Source organism: Mesoplodon bidens, assembly GCF_964165515.1.
Source record: "Mesoplodon bidens genome assembly, chromosome: 8".
NCBI classification, from domain to species: domain Eukaryota; kingdom Metazoa; phylum Chordata; class Mammalia; order Artiodactyla; family Ziphiidae; genus Mesoplodon; species Mesoplodon bidens.
The window spans coordinates 87,035,937-87,050,832 of NC_138165.1; the positions used below are offsets into that span (position 1 = coordinate 87,035,937).

At 34.8% G+C, this 14,896-nt stretch overlaps 1 protein-coding gene across 1 annotated transcript in view; it reads right to left on the minus strand.

Moving 5' to 3' along the window:
- Window positions 1-5,084: 5,084 nt before the first annotated feature.
- ACADL (acyl-CoA dehydrogenase long chain) overlaps window positions 5,085-14,896 on the minus strand; it is a 46,627-nt gene continuing 36,815 nt past the window's right edge. Inside the window, exons 9-11 of the mRNA XM_081242607.1 lie at window positions 13,385-13,512; window positions 11,254-11,340; window positions 5,085-6,385 (exon numbers count right to left, since the gene is read on the minus strand). Coding sequence (XP_081098733.1) covers window positions 6,292-6,385; window positions 11,254-11,340; window positions 13,385-13,512 — 309 coding nt within the window. The 3' untranslated portion in view covers window positions 5,085-6,291. The remainder of the gene's footprint in view (window positions 6,386-11,253; window positions 11,341-13,384; window positions 13,513-14,896) is intronic.

Genomic DNA, 14,896 nt, shown 5'->3' on the forward strand with positions numbered 1-14,896 from the left:
TATGTTGAAGACTACAAAATGCTGAAGAAATAAACCAAAGATCTAAATAAACAGACATTCCCATTCCAGGATTGGAAGATTCGGCATAGCAAAAATGGCAATTCTCTCCAAATTTATAGATTTACTGCAATTCCAATCAAAACCCAGCAGGATTTGTTTTTCTTTTTGTAGATATAGATAAGTTGACTTTAAAACTTGCGTGGAAAGCTAAAGAAATCAGAATGGCCAAAACAATTTCGAAAAAGAATAAAGTTAGAGGAGTCCCATTATCTGATTTTAAAACTTTCTATAACTAAAACTTTCTGTGACTAAGATAAAGAGGAAGATACACAATGAAACAGAACTGAGTCCAGAAGTAGATCCACACAATATGGTCAATTGATTTTTGACAAAAGTACAAAGGCAATTCAATGAAAAAAAGATACTCTTTTCAACGAATGCTATAAGAAGAATTAGACATCTATACATCTATATGCAAAAAAAAAATGCACCTTGACCTAAATCTCACCCCTAAAAAAATTACTAAATGGAACACAGATCTAAGTGAACAACACAAAATATAAGATTCCTAAAAGAAAACAGGAGAAAAACTTTATGATTTGAGTTTGAGCCAAGAGTTCTTAGATATACCAAAAATGTACTACATAAAAGAAAAAATTGATAAATCAAACTTCATCAAAATTAAAAACTTTTGCTCTATGAAACCCACTGTTACAAGAATGAAGGTACTAGCTACAGATAGGGAGAAAATATTTACAAATCACATATCTGAGAAAGGACTTGTATCTCTAGGGGAACAGCCAGAGCCTGACGACCTTGCATGTTTCCACACAGGCCACGTAGGCAAGGCTTGGACAGCGGCTGAACTTGACAGAATGACAGAATGCCTTGTGACCCTCCTGGAACAGGAGAGCATGGGAGACCCGCGAGGTGCTGCTACGATGTTATTTCTCACTCGCTTCCCTACCTACCCAGGAGGCTGTCATTAGGCAGTTTCTCATTGTTTTCAGGTTCTGGTGGGGTATGAGGCTTTCTGCCTCACCATCCTTAAGGCAAATCTGCAGCTATAAAACTGATTAGCAGTATCATGGAATGGAATCCTCAGCAGGAATATCCATCCCATCATTCTCGTTGCAGTCATCTGGCCTCTTTTGTTTGTGTCATCTTGTGCAAAGGCCACAGAGGGCTGGCACCTTTGGCTACTCATCTTTGCACTCCCTATGTAAGGAAAAAACTGAGTCTATAAAGGTCTCATTGTTTTTTTACTGGCTGAATCTGTCAGCCTGAATATGCCTTGTGCTCAACAGTTTAAAATATATAAAGAACCCTCAAAACTCGATATTAAGAAAACAAGCAACCCAACTAAAAGTAGGCAAAAGATCTGAACAGATAATTCACCAAAGATGATATGTGAAGGGCAAATAATCACATGAGAAGCTGTTCAATATCATTAGACATTAGGGAAATGCAAATTAAAACTGCAGTGAGATACCACTACATATCTATTAGAATGGCTAAAATAAAAAAATACAAGTGCTAGAGAAGATGCAGAACATTTGGAACTCATATTGCTGGTGGGAAGGCAAAATGGCACAGGAATTCTGGAAAAACAGCCTGAAAGTTTCTTATAAAGTTAAACATACATTTTACCTTTATGACCGCAAAATTTCTTGCCTGGGTATTTAATTTCAGCAATCAAAATGTCCTTAAGCAGATGAATGAATAAACTGTGGTACACCCATACACTGGACTCTATTTAGCACTGAAAAAGGAACGAGCTACTAATTCACACAACGTGAATGAATCTTAAATGCACTTTGCTAAGAGAAAGCTACTCTTAAAAGGTTACATACTATATGATTCCATTTATATGAGTTCCAAAATGATAAAAATATAATAACAGAGAACATATCAGTAGTTGCCAGTGGTTAGAGAAGCAGAAATGATGTGACTATAAAGGGCATGAGGTAGTTTTTGGGGTTAATGAAACTGTTCTGTATCCTGACTGTGGTGGTTGCACTAATCTATATATGCGCTAAAATTCAGAGTACCAAAAAAGGCAATTTTATCATATGTATATATACCCCAAAGAAGCAAATTTGCTGTATGTTCATTTAAAAAATAAAATTTAAAATAAAGGGAGAAGGAAAAAGAGAGAAGGGAAGACTGTTATAAGATATAGAAGACAATACCAAAAAATGCAATTTGTGGACCTTGCTTGGATCCTGATTTGAACAAACCAACTACAAAAGGCATTCTTGACGCAACTGAGAAGACTTTACTGTTAATTTGGAACTGTATTTTAAATTTAAGTTTTAAAATTATGATAATGGCCTTGTGGTTACAAAAAAAAAACTTCATCAGTTAGATATATCAGTTAGATACATATTCTGAAATATATATGTGTATGAAATAGGATCATAATTGGGATTTGCTTCAAAATTATTGAGAAAAGGGGCTTCCCTGGTGGCACAGTGGTTGAGAGTCCACCTGCCGAGGCAGGGGACACGGGTTCGTGCCCCAGTCCGGGAAGATCCCACATGCCGTGGAGCGGCTGGGTCCGTGAGCCATGGCCGCTGGGCCTGCGCATCCGGAGCCTGTGCTCCGCAACGGGAGAGGCCACAGCAGTGAGAGGCCCGCGTAACGAAAAAAAAAAATTATTGAGAAAAAAACGTGAGGGAGATCACTGGCAAATGTTGAAGCTAGAGGCTCATTACAGTATCTTCACTATTTTTGAGTGTGTTTGAATTTTTCTGTAATTTTTAAAAAAGTTTCTCATGGGGCTTCCCTGGTGGCGCAGTGGTTGAGAATCTGCCTGCTAATGCAGGGGACACGGGTTCGAGCCCTGGTCTGGGAGGATCCCACATGCCGCGGAGCAACTAGGCCTGTGAGCCACAACTACTGAGCCTGCGCGTCTGGAGCCTGTGCTCCGCAACAAGAGAGGCTGCGATAGTGAGAGGCCCACACACCGCAATGAAGAGTGGCCCCCGCTTGCCACAACTAGAGAAAGCCCTCACACAGAAACGAAGACCCAACACAGCAAAAATAAATAAATTAATAAACTCCTACCCCCAACATCTAAAAAAGAATGTTTCTCATGATAATGAGATTTCAAAAATAGCGTAAAACTCCTTTTCAACATTTATTATAAAGCAGTAGACATGATAGGCCTACAGTTGGCTTCCATCTCAATGTCAAATCTTTTCAATGACTCCAAATAAATAAATGCTGTGTGTGCCAAAAATAATACTGACATATGAAAAAAAACAGTCTCCTAGAAATCTTATACCTTGAGCAATAAACTACTAAAATTACTAGATTAGTAAAGATTTGCAGTTAGATTTTTAAAACAGCAAATCAAAACAGCTTCTTCTACATACTGTCATTTTCAATGACAACATCAAAGAATAAAGGGCAAAAATAATTTTAAGGCAATAATTATGATTCTAAAAATCTCAGCCAAAACCCAAAATTACTCAGGCTTTTTGATTCTTATTAATTATTTACACAGTGTGGCTTTCTTGCTGTGTTGGTCCAATCTGTTCCTTTGAGCATTATTATTATTTATTATTTCTTGAGCACTTAGCACTGCGTGAGATACAGATGATAAATTCCTTCCCTAGGGGACAACTATAAAAGCCATACAAGCAAAACATGAAGATTAGCTATTTAAGAAATGAAAACTAAATAGAAGGTTAAGGAACACATTCTGAGGTCCCTGTTTTGCTTTTTGCTGTAAGCTCATGCTACAACACTTGCTTCTTTTGGGGGTGCAAAAGAAGACTGAATTTGCAAGATAAACAACTAGCTTAGAAGAGATAGAAAACAGATCTCAGGGATCATTCCAAGAAAATATCTTACCTTAGAAATCCTTTCACTTTCTGATATAGAAAAATTACAAGAACCTATTCCTAGCTCTAGTGGACTGTAATAACTTTGTGCGTGTGTGTGAGTGTGATTAAGGGCTGCCCAGCAGACTTTCTGTTCCCTTTCTTCTGATAATACCACTTTCTGCTTCAGGAACTGCTTCCCCCAGTCTGTGTGCTCCTGGTGAGACTGTCAATTATAGTGCACCTTTCCCCACCTTATAATGATATTGTGCTGAAGGATGTAGGTCTGGAGCAGCCCAAGGTCATTTTTACAGGCCCTATGATGAAATTTCTCTGCACTGTGCATTAGGCCAATTTGCAAAGAAAAGTAGAAATAAACGGATATAGTGTAAGTGCTGACAGTCCTGAACCTCAATCAGGCCCTTGAGACACGAGTTCCTACAGTTCTTTAGATTGTATGAGCTACTCTACAATTCATTTTAGCTAGCACACTCAAAGTTTTTGCCTAGGATGGTCTGAATTGGGTTTCTTTGTCATTTGCACCTGAAAGAATCCTGAGAAGTTAAATAATTTGCCCAAGGTCCGATGGCTGCTAAATGGTACAGTCATCATTCAAACCTAGGTTTGTCCACCTCTACATAGCAGGCATTTCCTACTGTGTTACTTTACTGTTTATCTTACAGATGTTTAATTCCTAAAATCTAGTTTCCTTTAAGCCTGGGAAAGGGGCTGGGGCTGGGGCTGGGGCGGTTGGTCTAATTCTCTACTGTTTCCTGGTAGTAGGAGTGAGGTGAAAGTGGCAAATACAGTAATATCTAATAAGAATTTATTTTAACCAATTTTGTGTGATATTTACTGAGCAAGGACTCAAGTTGGCAATCATACAAACTTCGACTCAAGAGCAAATTGAAGGTATGTAAGACTAGGATAGAATGGTATCAAAGTATTTTCTCTACTCTCTGCTCTATCCAGTTGTAAAGACTGCATTAAAAAACAATGCTTAGGGGCTTCCCTGGTGGCGCAGTGGTTGAGAGTCCGCCTGGCGATGCAGGGGACACGGGTTCGTGCCCTGGTCCGGGAAGATCCCACATGCCCCGAAGCGGCTGGGCCCGTGAGCCATGCCCGCTGAGCCTGCGCTCCACAACGGGAAAGGCCACAACAGTGAGAGGCCCGTGTACCGCAAAAAAAAAAAAAAAACAAAAAAAAACAATGCTTAATACCCACACCACCAAATAAAATGTTTAGGTTCTCTAAGTTAAACAAGAATACACCTATTTATTTCCATTTAAAAACTACTTTATTCACTGTCTGAGCAATATATGCAAAGAAAAACGAGTACAAAAATGATGCTAGCAGTTTAAATGGCTTATTTTTTGATAATAGTCTTAAACCGAATGTTGTTTCCTCACTTTCCTACTTTAAATGCTTACTTTATTTCCTTTACTGCCTTTATCATTATTTGAAATTATTTTGTTTATTTACTTGCTTCTTACCTTATTTATTACAACTATTTATTCACTTATTAGCAGGGATCTTGCCAATTTTTAAAATCATATTTCTCGTCAGCCTGGCTTATAGATGACACAAAGTATAAATCTGTTAACTTAATTAAAAAATTACACTGCTCCAAAATAAAAGTCACTGTTTTGATACCTATAAATACACCAATATCTTGAAACTAAAGGATGATGGATTATTCTGTGTTCTCCTAGAAATTAAACTGGGATGGAAATCAGTTGAAAGCCCAGGGGTCAGTGGTTGAGGCAACCAGTGGCATTCTCTAGTGGGGGTTTGCTTAGCTGAGTCTAGTGATTCTAAGGCCATAAGGTAGGAAGGCTTCCTGCTTCAGCCAGAGCAGCTCTTCACACAACAGGATTTCACAAGGACTCGGCATAAGCTTTGGCTTGAAGAAAGTGTTTCATTACTTAAAAACAGAGGTTTAGGATAGGGTGGTAGAAACCACTGTTCAGGGGAATTTGGACTAAGAGATAGCTAAACGTATTTTGCATTGTAAATTATATTTATTTTTCCTTTTTAAAGTCAATGTGCTGTAAATATTATTAATCCCATTTTTATAATATAATAACAAAATTATTTCTGCCTCAATTTTAAAGATCTAAGTGACTACGCTCTTTTAGAATTTTAAGGATAAATGAAACATTAAGACTTCTAGAATCAGAAAATCTTTGCCTTTTAGCTATATAAAAAATTAAAACTTAAACCTTTTAATTGGAAAGGTTTAGGATCCTACCAACTTTTATATTGGAAAACTTTAGGATCTTTGGATTCAAAGATTTCTCCTCCCACTGTGTTAATCTTGTATTTGTATTTGATTTCTTTCTCTGTAGAGAGAACATATAAAAACATGTTTAGTGCTCCCTCCCTTTCCAGGTTGCATTTTATCTTGAGTAGATTTAAAACCAGATTAGTTGTAATAGGATTCCAGGATATGGGCAGATGTCTACTTGTCACTGACGATCTCTCTTGCAATTAGCTCCTTCATTATTTCATTGGTACCACCATAGATTGGCTGAACTCGGGCATCCACATAAGCTCTGGATAAATAAGAAGATGATTGAATGAATAAATAAAAGATATTAGAAATTATAAATTTTGTCTCACCAGGTAACTATTAATTACTTTAAAGTGTTCATTTAATGAAATCCAAACAATAAAAGTTCTTCATAAATTACTTTTTTTTCCGTATGGCATCAACCCTAGATTGGTATAATTATAAAATTCTATTAAGATATTGATCATTTGTATAGTTTTGTTATAGCCTGCTTGAAGAGATTACAAATTCAAAATAACATTTCTAAGTATGTTTCTTTTGATTTAATTTTGTAAAATTCAGCACATATAATAACATTCCAAAAAGGGCAATTGTAAACTTAGAAATGGATGGAATGTCTTACTATCTTGTTACCTTTAATGTTTCCCCCCAAAAGCTGAAATCTACTGGTTTTATAAAAAAACAAAAGAGAAAAGAAGATACATATTTTCTAACATCCTTTAGATTCCCATCACTACTGCTGCCATCAGCAGTATAAACTGATGCTTCAGAAAATATTACTTCACAAAGTTAACAAGTAACTTATTTTTTAGAAATGATTAACAGTCACTCCAGTAATGTATGAGGTTGAAATACTGAGTGGCTGAGTATACTGCCATAAAAAAACAAGAAGGAATTCACTTTTGGTAGTGATGACAGCAACCATAACACTATATAGTTGGTTTTACCTTTTCTCATCTCATTTTATCCTCTCAGCTCTGGAATTAGGGAGGATAAATATTATTATTGTTTTGCAGGTAAAGGAACTGAGATACTGAAAAGCTAATACATATACTAATTAATGGTTGCTATTTAATGGTCACATAACAGATCATTGGCAGCCTGGAATGAAAAGGTAGGTATCTTGCCACTTTGGCAAGTATCTTTTTTATTATATCTCATCATTTTCATTGGCCCAGAAATGTAAGATTAGTTACTGAGCTTTGGACTTTTCTAGTAGACAAATGCAAAGGCATTTTTTTCAAGCATTAAATTTTTTTAAAATTTAATTTGAGACAAATTAAATGTGCAAGCTCTCTAGGAACATGACCAATTCTGAACTTTTCCTTGTCCACGTTCACCATGGTACCTTACAAACAGTGAGCGCTCAGTAAATACTTATTGATTTGATTTCCTGTATTACAAAGGAATTTTAGAGTCTCAATAGCTACTTTCCTATGAAACTTGAAATCTAGAGACATATGTGTTTTCAAATATATTTTTTCTTTTGAACAGATTCCATTGTTGCCCACAAAATCTAGCACTTTCATTTAGAGGACTTACTGGCATTTCAGCCTACTTCAGCAATCTCAATGCTTTTAGACATTTTTGGATCAGGTTGGGCATATTTTTTTTCACATTAAAGAAGTTCCAATGGAGTAGGTAATTGACAGAGATCAGTAGCCCTTTTATAGGTTACTAATTAAATTCAGTCATCAACTAAAATTAACAGAGAATGGCAGCAGAAGGAATGTTTAACCCCACAGTGATGAAGCTCTCTATCTCAGGCTGCTCTTCCTAGCACTGCAGACAGGTCTTGAAATGGCAAAACTTAAGCCTCACTTATCATAGGCCCAAACCTAATGAGTAAGACTGAAGTAAACTCACATGCTTAAGACTGGTTATTTTTAAACAAACAGAAAACAAAAATAAAACAAAACCAAAAAGCAAAGAGCACCTCTTTGATCTGTGAAACCAAGACTCAGCAACACACACACACACAAATAATATAGCTTAATCTTAGGATATAAAAACACAATTAGAATGATTTTTTTTCTATCTCATCAAAGTCTGTACACTTCATCCACATACTGCCTAATGTATCTAATTAGCTTTTTTGATATTATCCTACTACTCTCTCTCGTTATCTTATGAAAAGTTCCTTCCCTATGTCTTTGGGGAGATAAATAGCAGTCTAGTTTAAAAGTTCATACAGTCTTCAAACCAACAAGCTGGCCAAGAAGGGGATTATTATTCCTGAGAGGAAATGTCAGTCTCTCAAATTGAAACTAGGGATTTCAAATAAGCCATCAAGTTACAATTTTTGCTTGCTATTGACCTGATGGAATTGCCTCTGAGAAAACAGAGACCAAGACTTATGCTACGCTCTAATCTTGGACCATGTAGATGGTTGACTCCTCTTCACCTAACATGCCTTTCTTAAGAACCGAACCAAACTAGACAAGCACTGAGCCATGACATGTCTACATACCCTGCAGCAGTTATAATAGCACAGTTAAGTAGAAAAATATAAACACCCATTATTATTTTACTTTCTTAGCATTTTGAATATTGTCAATAAGGTGGATTAATTAATATTATGAATAAAACATGAAAACACACAGGAAAAATTCCAGAGATGATTTAATTTGTGCTAGCATAACTCAGTGTTTACTTTGATTTCATGACTATACAAAGATAAAAAAAAATCTGCTTTTGATTAAGGCCTGTTTGAAGTAGTTCTGGAAGGATATACCAAAATCCAAGTCCAAGGATTGATAAAGAAAAGGAGATCATTTAGCTACTTCATGTCTACATTCTGAAGGAAGGAAAAACCCTACTTGTTGCTGAGTTTTTATAAAAGGTTATAAATTATATACACCCTGTGATTAAAGCTTTCTGAGCTGCCCAGTGGCTACAGAAAATTAGTAAATTATACCTAACAGAAGCTCTATGCTGGAGCTTCTGTTTTTAATGTAACTTGAATAAATGTTTATTTTCCTCATTAAGGACTATAAGCAAATCAAATGTTTTCAATTATGCTTGCCAAAATGATAAATTTGAAAGTAAGTTTGAATACTAGTTTGATAATTTTTCTCTTTTAGATACTCTGTATTTAGATTAAAATTATAAGAAGTTTTTGGAAGCTCATAGCATTCTCATTCTCAGATTCAAAACTAAATTGGACTTCTCTCTATATAGCAAAAACTTCCCTGAGAAAATTTTATATACTGAAAATATTTCCAAATAAGAGGAAAAATATATCTTCTGCTATGAGGAGGAGAAATGCCATGGAGAGATTACTGAGGCAAAAGACTATAGGAAGAGGGAAAGAAGAAATTATGGAGATGGAGGAAGAAATACGGAAGAGGATGCTGCCTACTGACAAACTAGTACTGCTTCGAAATGATAAAAATATTCATATGTAATACAATAAAAAGGCTATATTTAATTTATTTTAAAGTTGAAGGAAGTACAAATTCTACTTAGAAAAAAATAATACTTTTGATTTATTTTTAGAGCAAAATACACAATAAAAAATTTAAGACATGACAACTTAGATCCTTTTTATATGCAGGTTAATTTTTCTATAATGTCTTTTTTTTTTTAGTTTTAAAAAAGTGATATTTTGAAAGAAGACATACAAACAACCAAAAGGTATATGAAAAAATGCTCAATGTCACTAATCACGAGGGAAATGTAAATCAAAGCCACAACAAAATATCATCTCACACCTGTCAGGATGGCTATTAACAAAAAAGCCTAAAGACAAGTGTTGTCGAGGATATGGAGAAACTGCAATACTGGCACACTGTTAGAGGGAATGCAAAGTGGTGCATCTCAGCTGCTACGAAAAATAGTATGGAAATTCATCAAAAAATGAAATAAAACTACCATATGATCCAGAAATCCCACTTCTAGGTATTTATTTGAAAGAATTGAAATCAAGACCTCCAAGTGATGCTAGCGCTCACATGTTCAATACAGTATTACTCACAACAGCCGAGATGTGGAAACAACCTGTATGTCCATGGACAGATGAATGGATAAAGAAACTGTAGTATACCATATAATGGAATACTATTCAACCTTAAAAAGAAGGAAATTCTGCAATATGTCACCACCTGGATGAACCTTGAGGACATTCTTCTAAGTGAAATAAGCCAGTCACAGAAAGACAAATACTACATGATCCCACCTATATTAGGTATCTAAAATAGTCAAATTCATAGACTCAAAGAGGAATGGTGGCTGCCAGGGGCTAAGAGGAGGGGGAAATGGGGAGTTACTAATCAATGGGCATAAAGTTTCAGTTAAGCAAGATGAATAAGTTCTAGAGACCTGCTGTACAGCACTGTGCCTACAGCTAACAATACTGTATGGAACACTTAAAATTTTGTGAAGAGGGTAGATCTCATGTTAAGTGTTCTTAATACAGTAAAATAAAATAAAATAAAACAAAATAAAATAATTAATAGTCAACGTAAATTAAAGGAAGAATAATAACCTATTCTTTACCCATTAGATTCACTTAAAGTTTAAAGGGCAATAACATTCATAGCTTAGGAGGAGAAGTCATCCTTAGACTTTGTTCATTTGAGTATGAGTTGCTTCAAACTGGAGGAAATGATCTGGAAATGCATTAAAATTTAAAATATGCATACTTTTGAACTAGCAGTACTACTTTTGGGACTTTGTCCTGTTGTAATCAAACACACATGTATCTAAGATAAATGTATGAAGGCGTTTATTGTGGCACTGTCACAGTAAAAAACTAGAAAAAAACTGAATAATTAACCATAATCAATTATAATAAAATATTATTCAACAATAAAAAAGTGATATTAATCCCTCTGTATTATGATTCAAATAAAGCTTTAGTATATTATATATTTATATTTATTTACATTTATATTTAGTATATTGTATAATGCAGTACATCTTCACTTTTTAAAAATATGACAAAATCCTAGTGGTGAGCTGATAACGTGAAGCTGTTTCTATCTACTTGAACACACTCCACAGTCAGTTGAAAAATACAAAGATTTTGCACCTCCTTTCCCTTTGTACTCAATGGACAAAGGACAGTTAAAGAAATTTTCCTTTCTCTTCACACCACCCAGAAGAGTGTAACACAACAGGCATACTCACTTTGCAATTGGGTACTCCCACATGTATCCCCAACCTCCATGCAGCTGCACGCAGTCATAAGCTACACTGTTCTGTAATTCAGATGCCCTAGATGACCAAAATAAAAAGCAGAAAAGGAACATTTGAAATGATTTTCATGAGATGCTTTACAATCAGGAAACAAATTATTTATGATTATTTAAATGCTTATATTTATCAAACAATTAAAATTAGGCATATTAGCCAACCAGAGAAGATTGATATAAATTCCACGTGAAATAAATCTCAAGAGAATTTTCATATAACAAATACTTTCTTCATCAATTATACTTCTGGCTGGGTTTTTGTTAAGTCTAGAAACAAAATATAGAAAGCTTAGACTATTTATTAGGTGTTGGCTACCTTAAGCCTGAAAAGAATATAGTAAAAACTTGAATTTGGTCTAATTTATGCAGATTCTCTATGTGATCTAAGTTAACTGAATAATTATACAGTCATCTATTTTCTTTTGCCTTGTGTAATATGTGTTTTTTTCTTCAAATGTGTCACTTCCTACCTAAAGGTTGCAATTCTGAATTTTAGTAACTGAAAAAAATTTTTTTTCAGAAATAAACTGAAAGTAAAAGTGAAAACCTAAGAGGGCAGACCTCTATTAAAGTACCTACTATCATATAGGAAACTTATTAAAGATTATTTGGGAATTATTATTCCTGAAGTATATGTATATTAACATGAGGTGCTTGAGAAATACCCTTTTCTGATCTTATCACAACAATTTTAACTATTGTTAAAATCCATGAGATGACTGGTAGGAACTTTATTCATCTTAACATAAAATACAAGTTAGTTCAAAATCTTTTCAAATTACTTTCAACAGTGGGAAATATAAAGAAAAGGTAAGCATAGACACATTTTCCTATAAAAAATAATTTTTAACTATTTCCTGAGAAATACAGTAACAATATAATGATTAACAGACAAGATTCAGGGGGCAATGATATTTGGAATTCTATACATTTTTGTATTTGGTGAGTATTTTAGTAAAATATTTGCTGGGTTAAAACTACTTGCTCCCTCTGCTCCAATATGAAATACCAGTATGTCTATAAACGTGGTGTTTTCAAAAAACAATAAGGCCAACAGCTATCCAAATATCTCTTTTTCCAAAAATATCTTATCTAAAATATTTTTACTCTTTTTCCCACTAGTCAAAAAACTTGCTCTAAATGTAAGTGTAAAATGTCCCCCCCAAAAGTGCAAGTTTCTAGTAATTCCACATGACTTTTCAACCTGGCAACTTTATTATTTTGGAATCATTACATAAACCACTATTCTGCATATTTCCCCATTCTACTTCTGACTGAACTGAACACAAGTTAATGAATAATGACAGGAATTTTTTCCAGGTTATTTTTGGGTTAATGAGATGTGAGAATGTTTGTTTTTCAAAGAGGAAACAAAACCCATTTCCAGAATTTGATTTAAACTATGTTCTTAAATCTTAAAATACACAAAAGCTTATAGGGGTCTTTTTTCATTAACACATCTTTGATACCATTGCTAATCACCTTTAATACAAATGAAATTCATTCTATAGGACATTTTTTTCCTTTTGCTTAATAGAGCATGTACAACTTTTGATTGGACAGTCAAATCTTCAGAAAATTTTCTTAGATCTGGAAAACATCTTAAATAGAAAAATCCTGCCCAACCTACTCATTTCACAGATATCAAAATGTTGGCCCAGAAATAATTTAATTTAATTGCAGCTATTTAATGAAAGAATTGGGACTGTATCTCAGGACTCTAAGTATTACTGTAATTTTGTGATCTCACTATACTGTCACTCTTCAGATAATTTGAGAGTAAACTACTACTTGAATGAACTAATCAGTCATCCTATTTTAGTCTCTTAATATTTTACTTTCAATGGCAAGCTAAAAGTTAAAAACCAACTTGAGTAAGTTGTAGCACATTATAAATTTATATGTTTAATGGGGCCCTTCAGCATTTTTTTAAAAGGTGGTTCTTATTGCTAGTTTTCATTTACTTAGCCTTCTTCCTTTAAGACCTTCAAGGCTGAGTTTCAAGTTGGAAGAATTCCATAACAATCTGTGCAAACACCACATTTTAATTACCATAGCATGCATACCAATATTTTGCCATGGAAGCAGTGGCAGAGTCCAGACGTTTCATTTCATGCAGCTGGAGACAGCTGTCCACAAAAGCTCTGGTTACACAAATGTGTGTTTTTAATTCTGCTAGCTTATGCTGCACCGTCTTGAGTTTAAAGGAAATGAAAGGAAAAGATGAGCATAGGAGAAGAGCATGTGTTGAGTCACTTAGCATATCAAAAATTATACAGTAAAATATCTTTAGAGCAAAACAAAAGTGGAATTACTGTTTTTTTTCTCCAAAAAAGAGGCATATGTTAACTAAACAGCTCAAATTAAAAACTCACTACATTTCATTGCCAAGAAAACTTGTACTAAAAGATAAGATGCAAAAGTAGATAAACAGATAAATAACATTTCATGTTTTAGGTTAAAAAATTTAGACCATCTAGGGAACTTTTCAAAAAACAGCATGACTTTAATGGGTGAACACCATTTTGAGGTACAGTCCTTTAGGTACAGCTGTTGAAAACACTTATTTTTGTCCAGAATCTAAATCCATGAAGAATTTTTCTCTATTAATGAAATTAAGTATACACATTTTCTGCTTTTTTGTCTTGGAGGAAAGTAATAAAATAACAAGCTGGAGAGACAACATCAAAAATATTTATTAGACATTATTATTTTATATTGCAAAGTATTTAATCTAGATCTGTAGAATGCAATGGGAGAATAACAGAATCAGAACACTCATGACATCAAAGTCCAGTACCCCCCAACCTCTTCTACCTTTCCCCACCCTCCCTCTTATCTCTCTCAATAGCTTGCACAGTCTCTAACTTGAACTGAATGGTCTGGAATTGTCAACGATAACATACATATATACCTCCTCCTGCTGGCCACAGACAACCAATAGTATTCTTGGAAATCATTCTATCTAGACCATCCTCAATTGTTCTTGATTGCTCTAACTTCAATCAAATTTTCTTGCATTCCTGACTCTTGGCTCTCACACCTTGAACTCTGAGTTTTCATGTGGTCTCTTTGGCACCAACTCTTGAACCACCTTCAGGAAACTGGCTTGAATTTGAAATACTACTGGCTTTCCATTTTGGGTAACCTCCAAAAATACACCCCGTTCTAGTTGATCTCAAGTTCAAGGCTCAGCTATGGTCAGCTGGCTCTATCTTCCTTGTGGAAATTCAGATAGGAACAGAGTTTTGATCATTCTGCTTGGAATTTATGAGTGAGACCTTCACTGTGGCTAATAAAAGGCATGGAAGTTAATGACAATGGCACTAACTTGGTGGCACAGTGAAACTCAAACTAGAAATTATGAATGCACCCAACGTATGCAATGGCAAGTTCAAAGCCATGATTGAATTCTCAGAAGAAGGCTTCCTGGACCAGATATTCAGAGGATGTTGACCTGCCTTTGCTACTTGTTACAGCAATCTCAAACCACAAAACAAAACCCTTAAAAGCATCATTGTGGTGGAGACAGTTTGGGTTCTTACCATTTCTGGAAAAGAGTAGAAAAGGAGTATAAT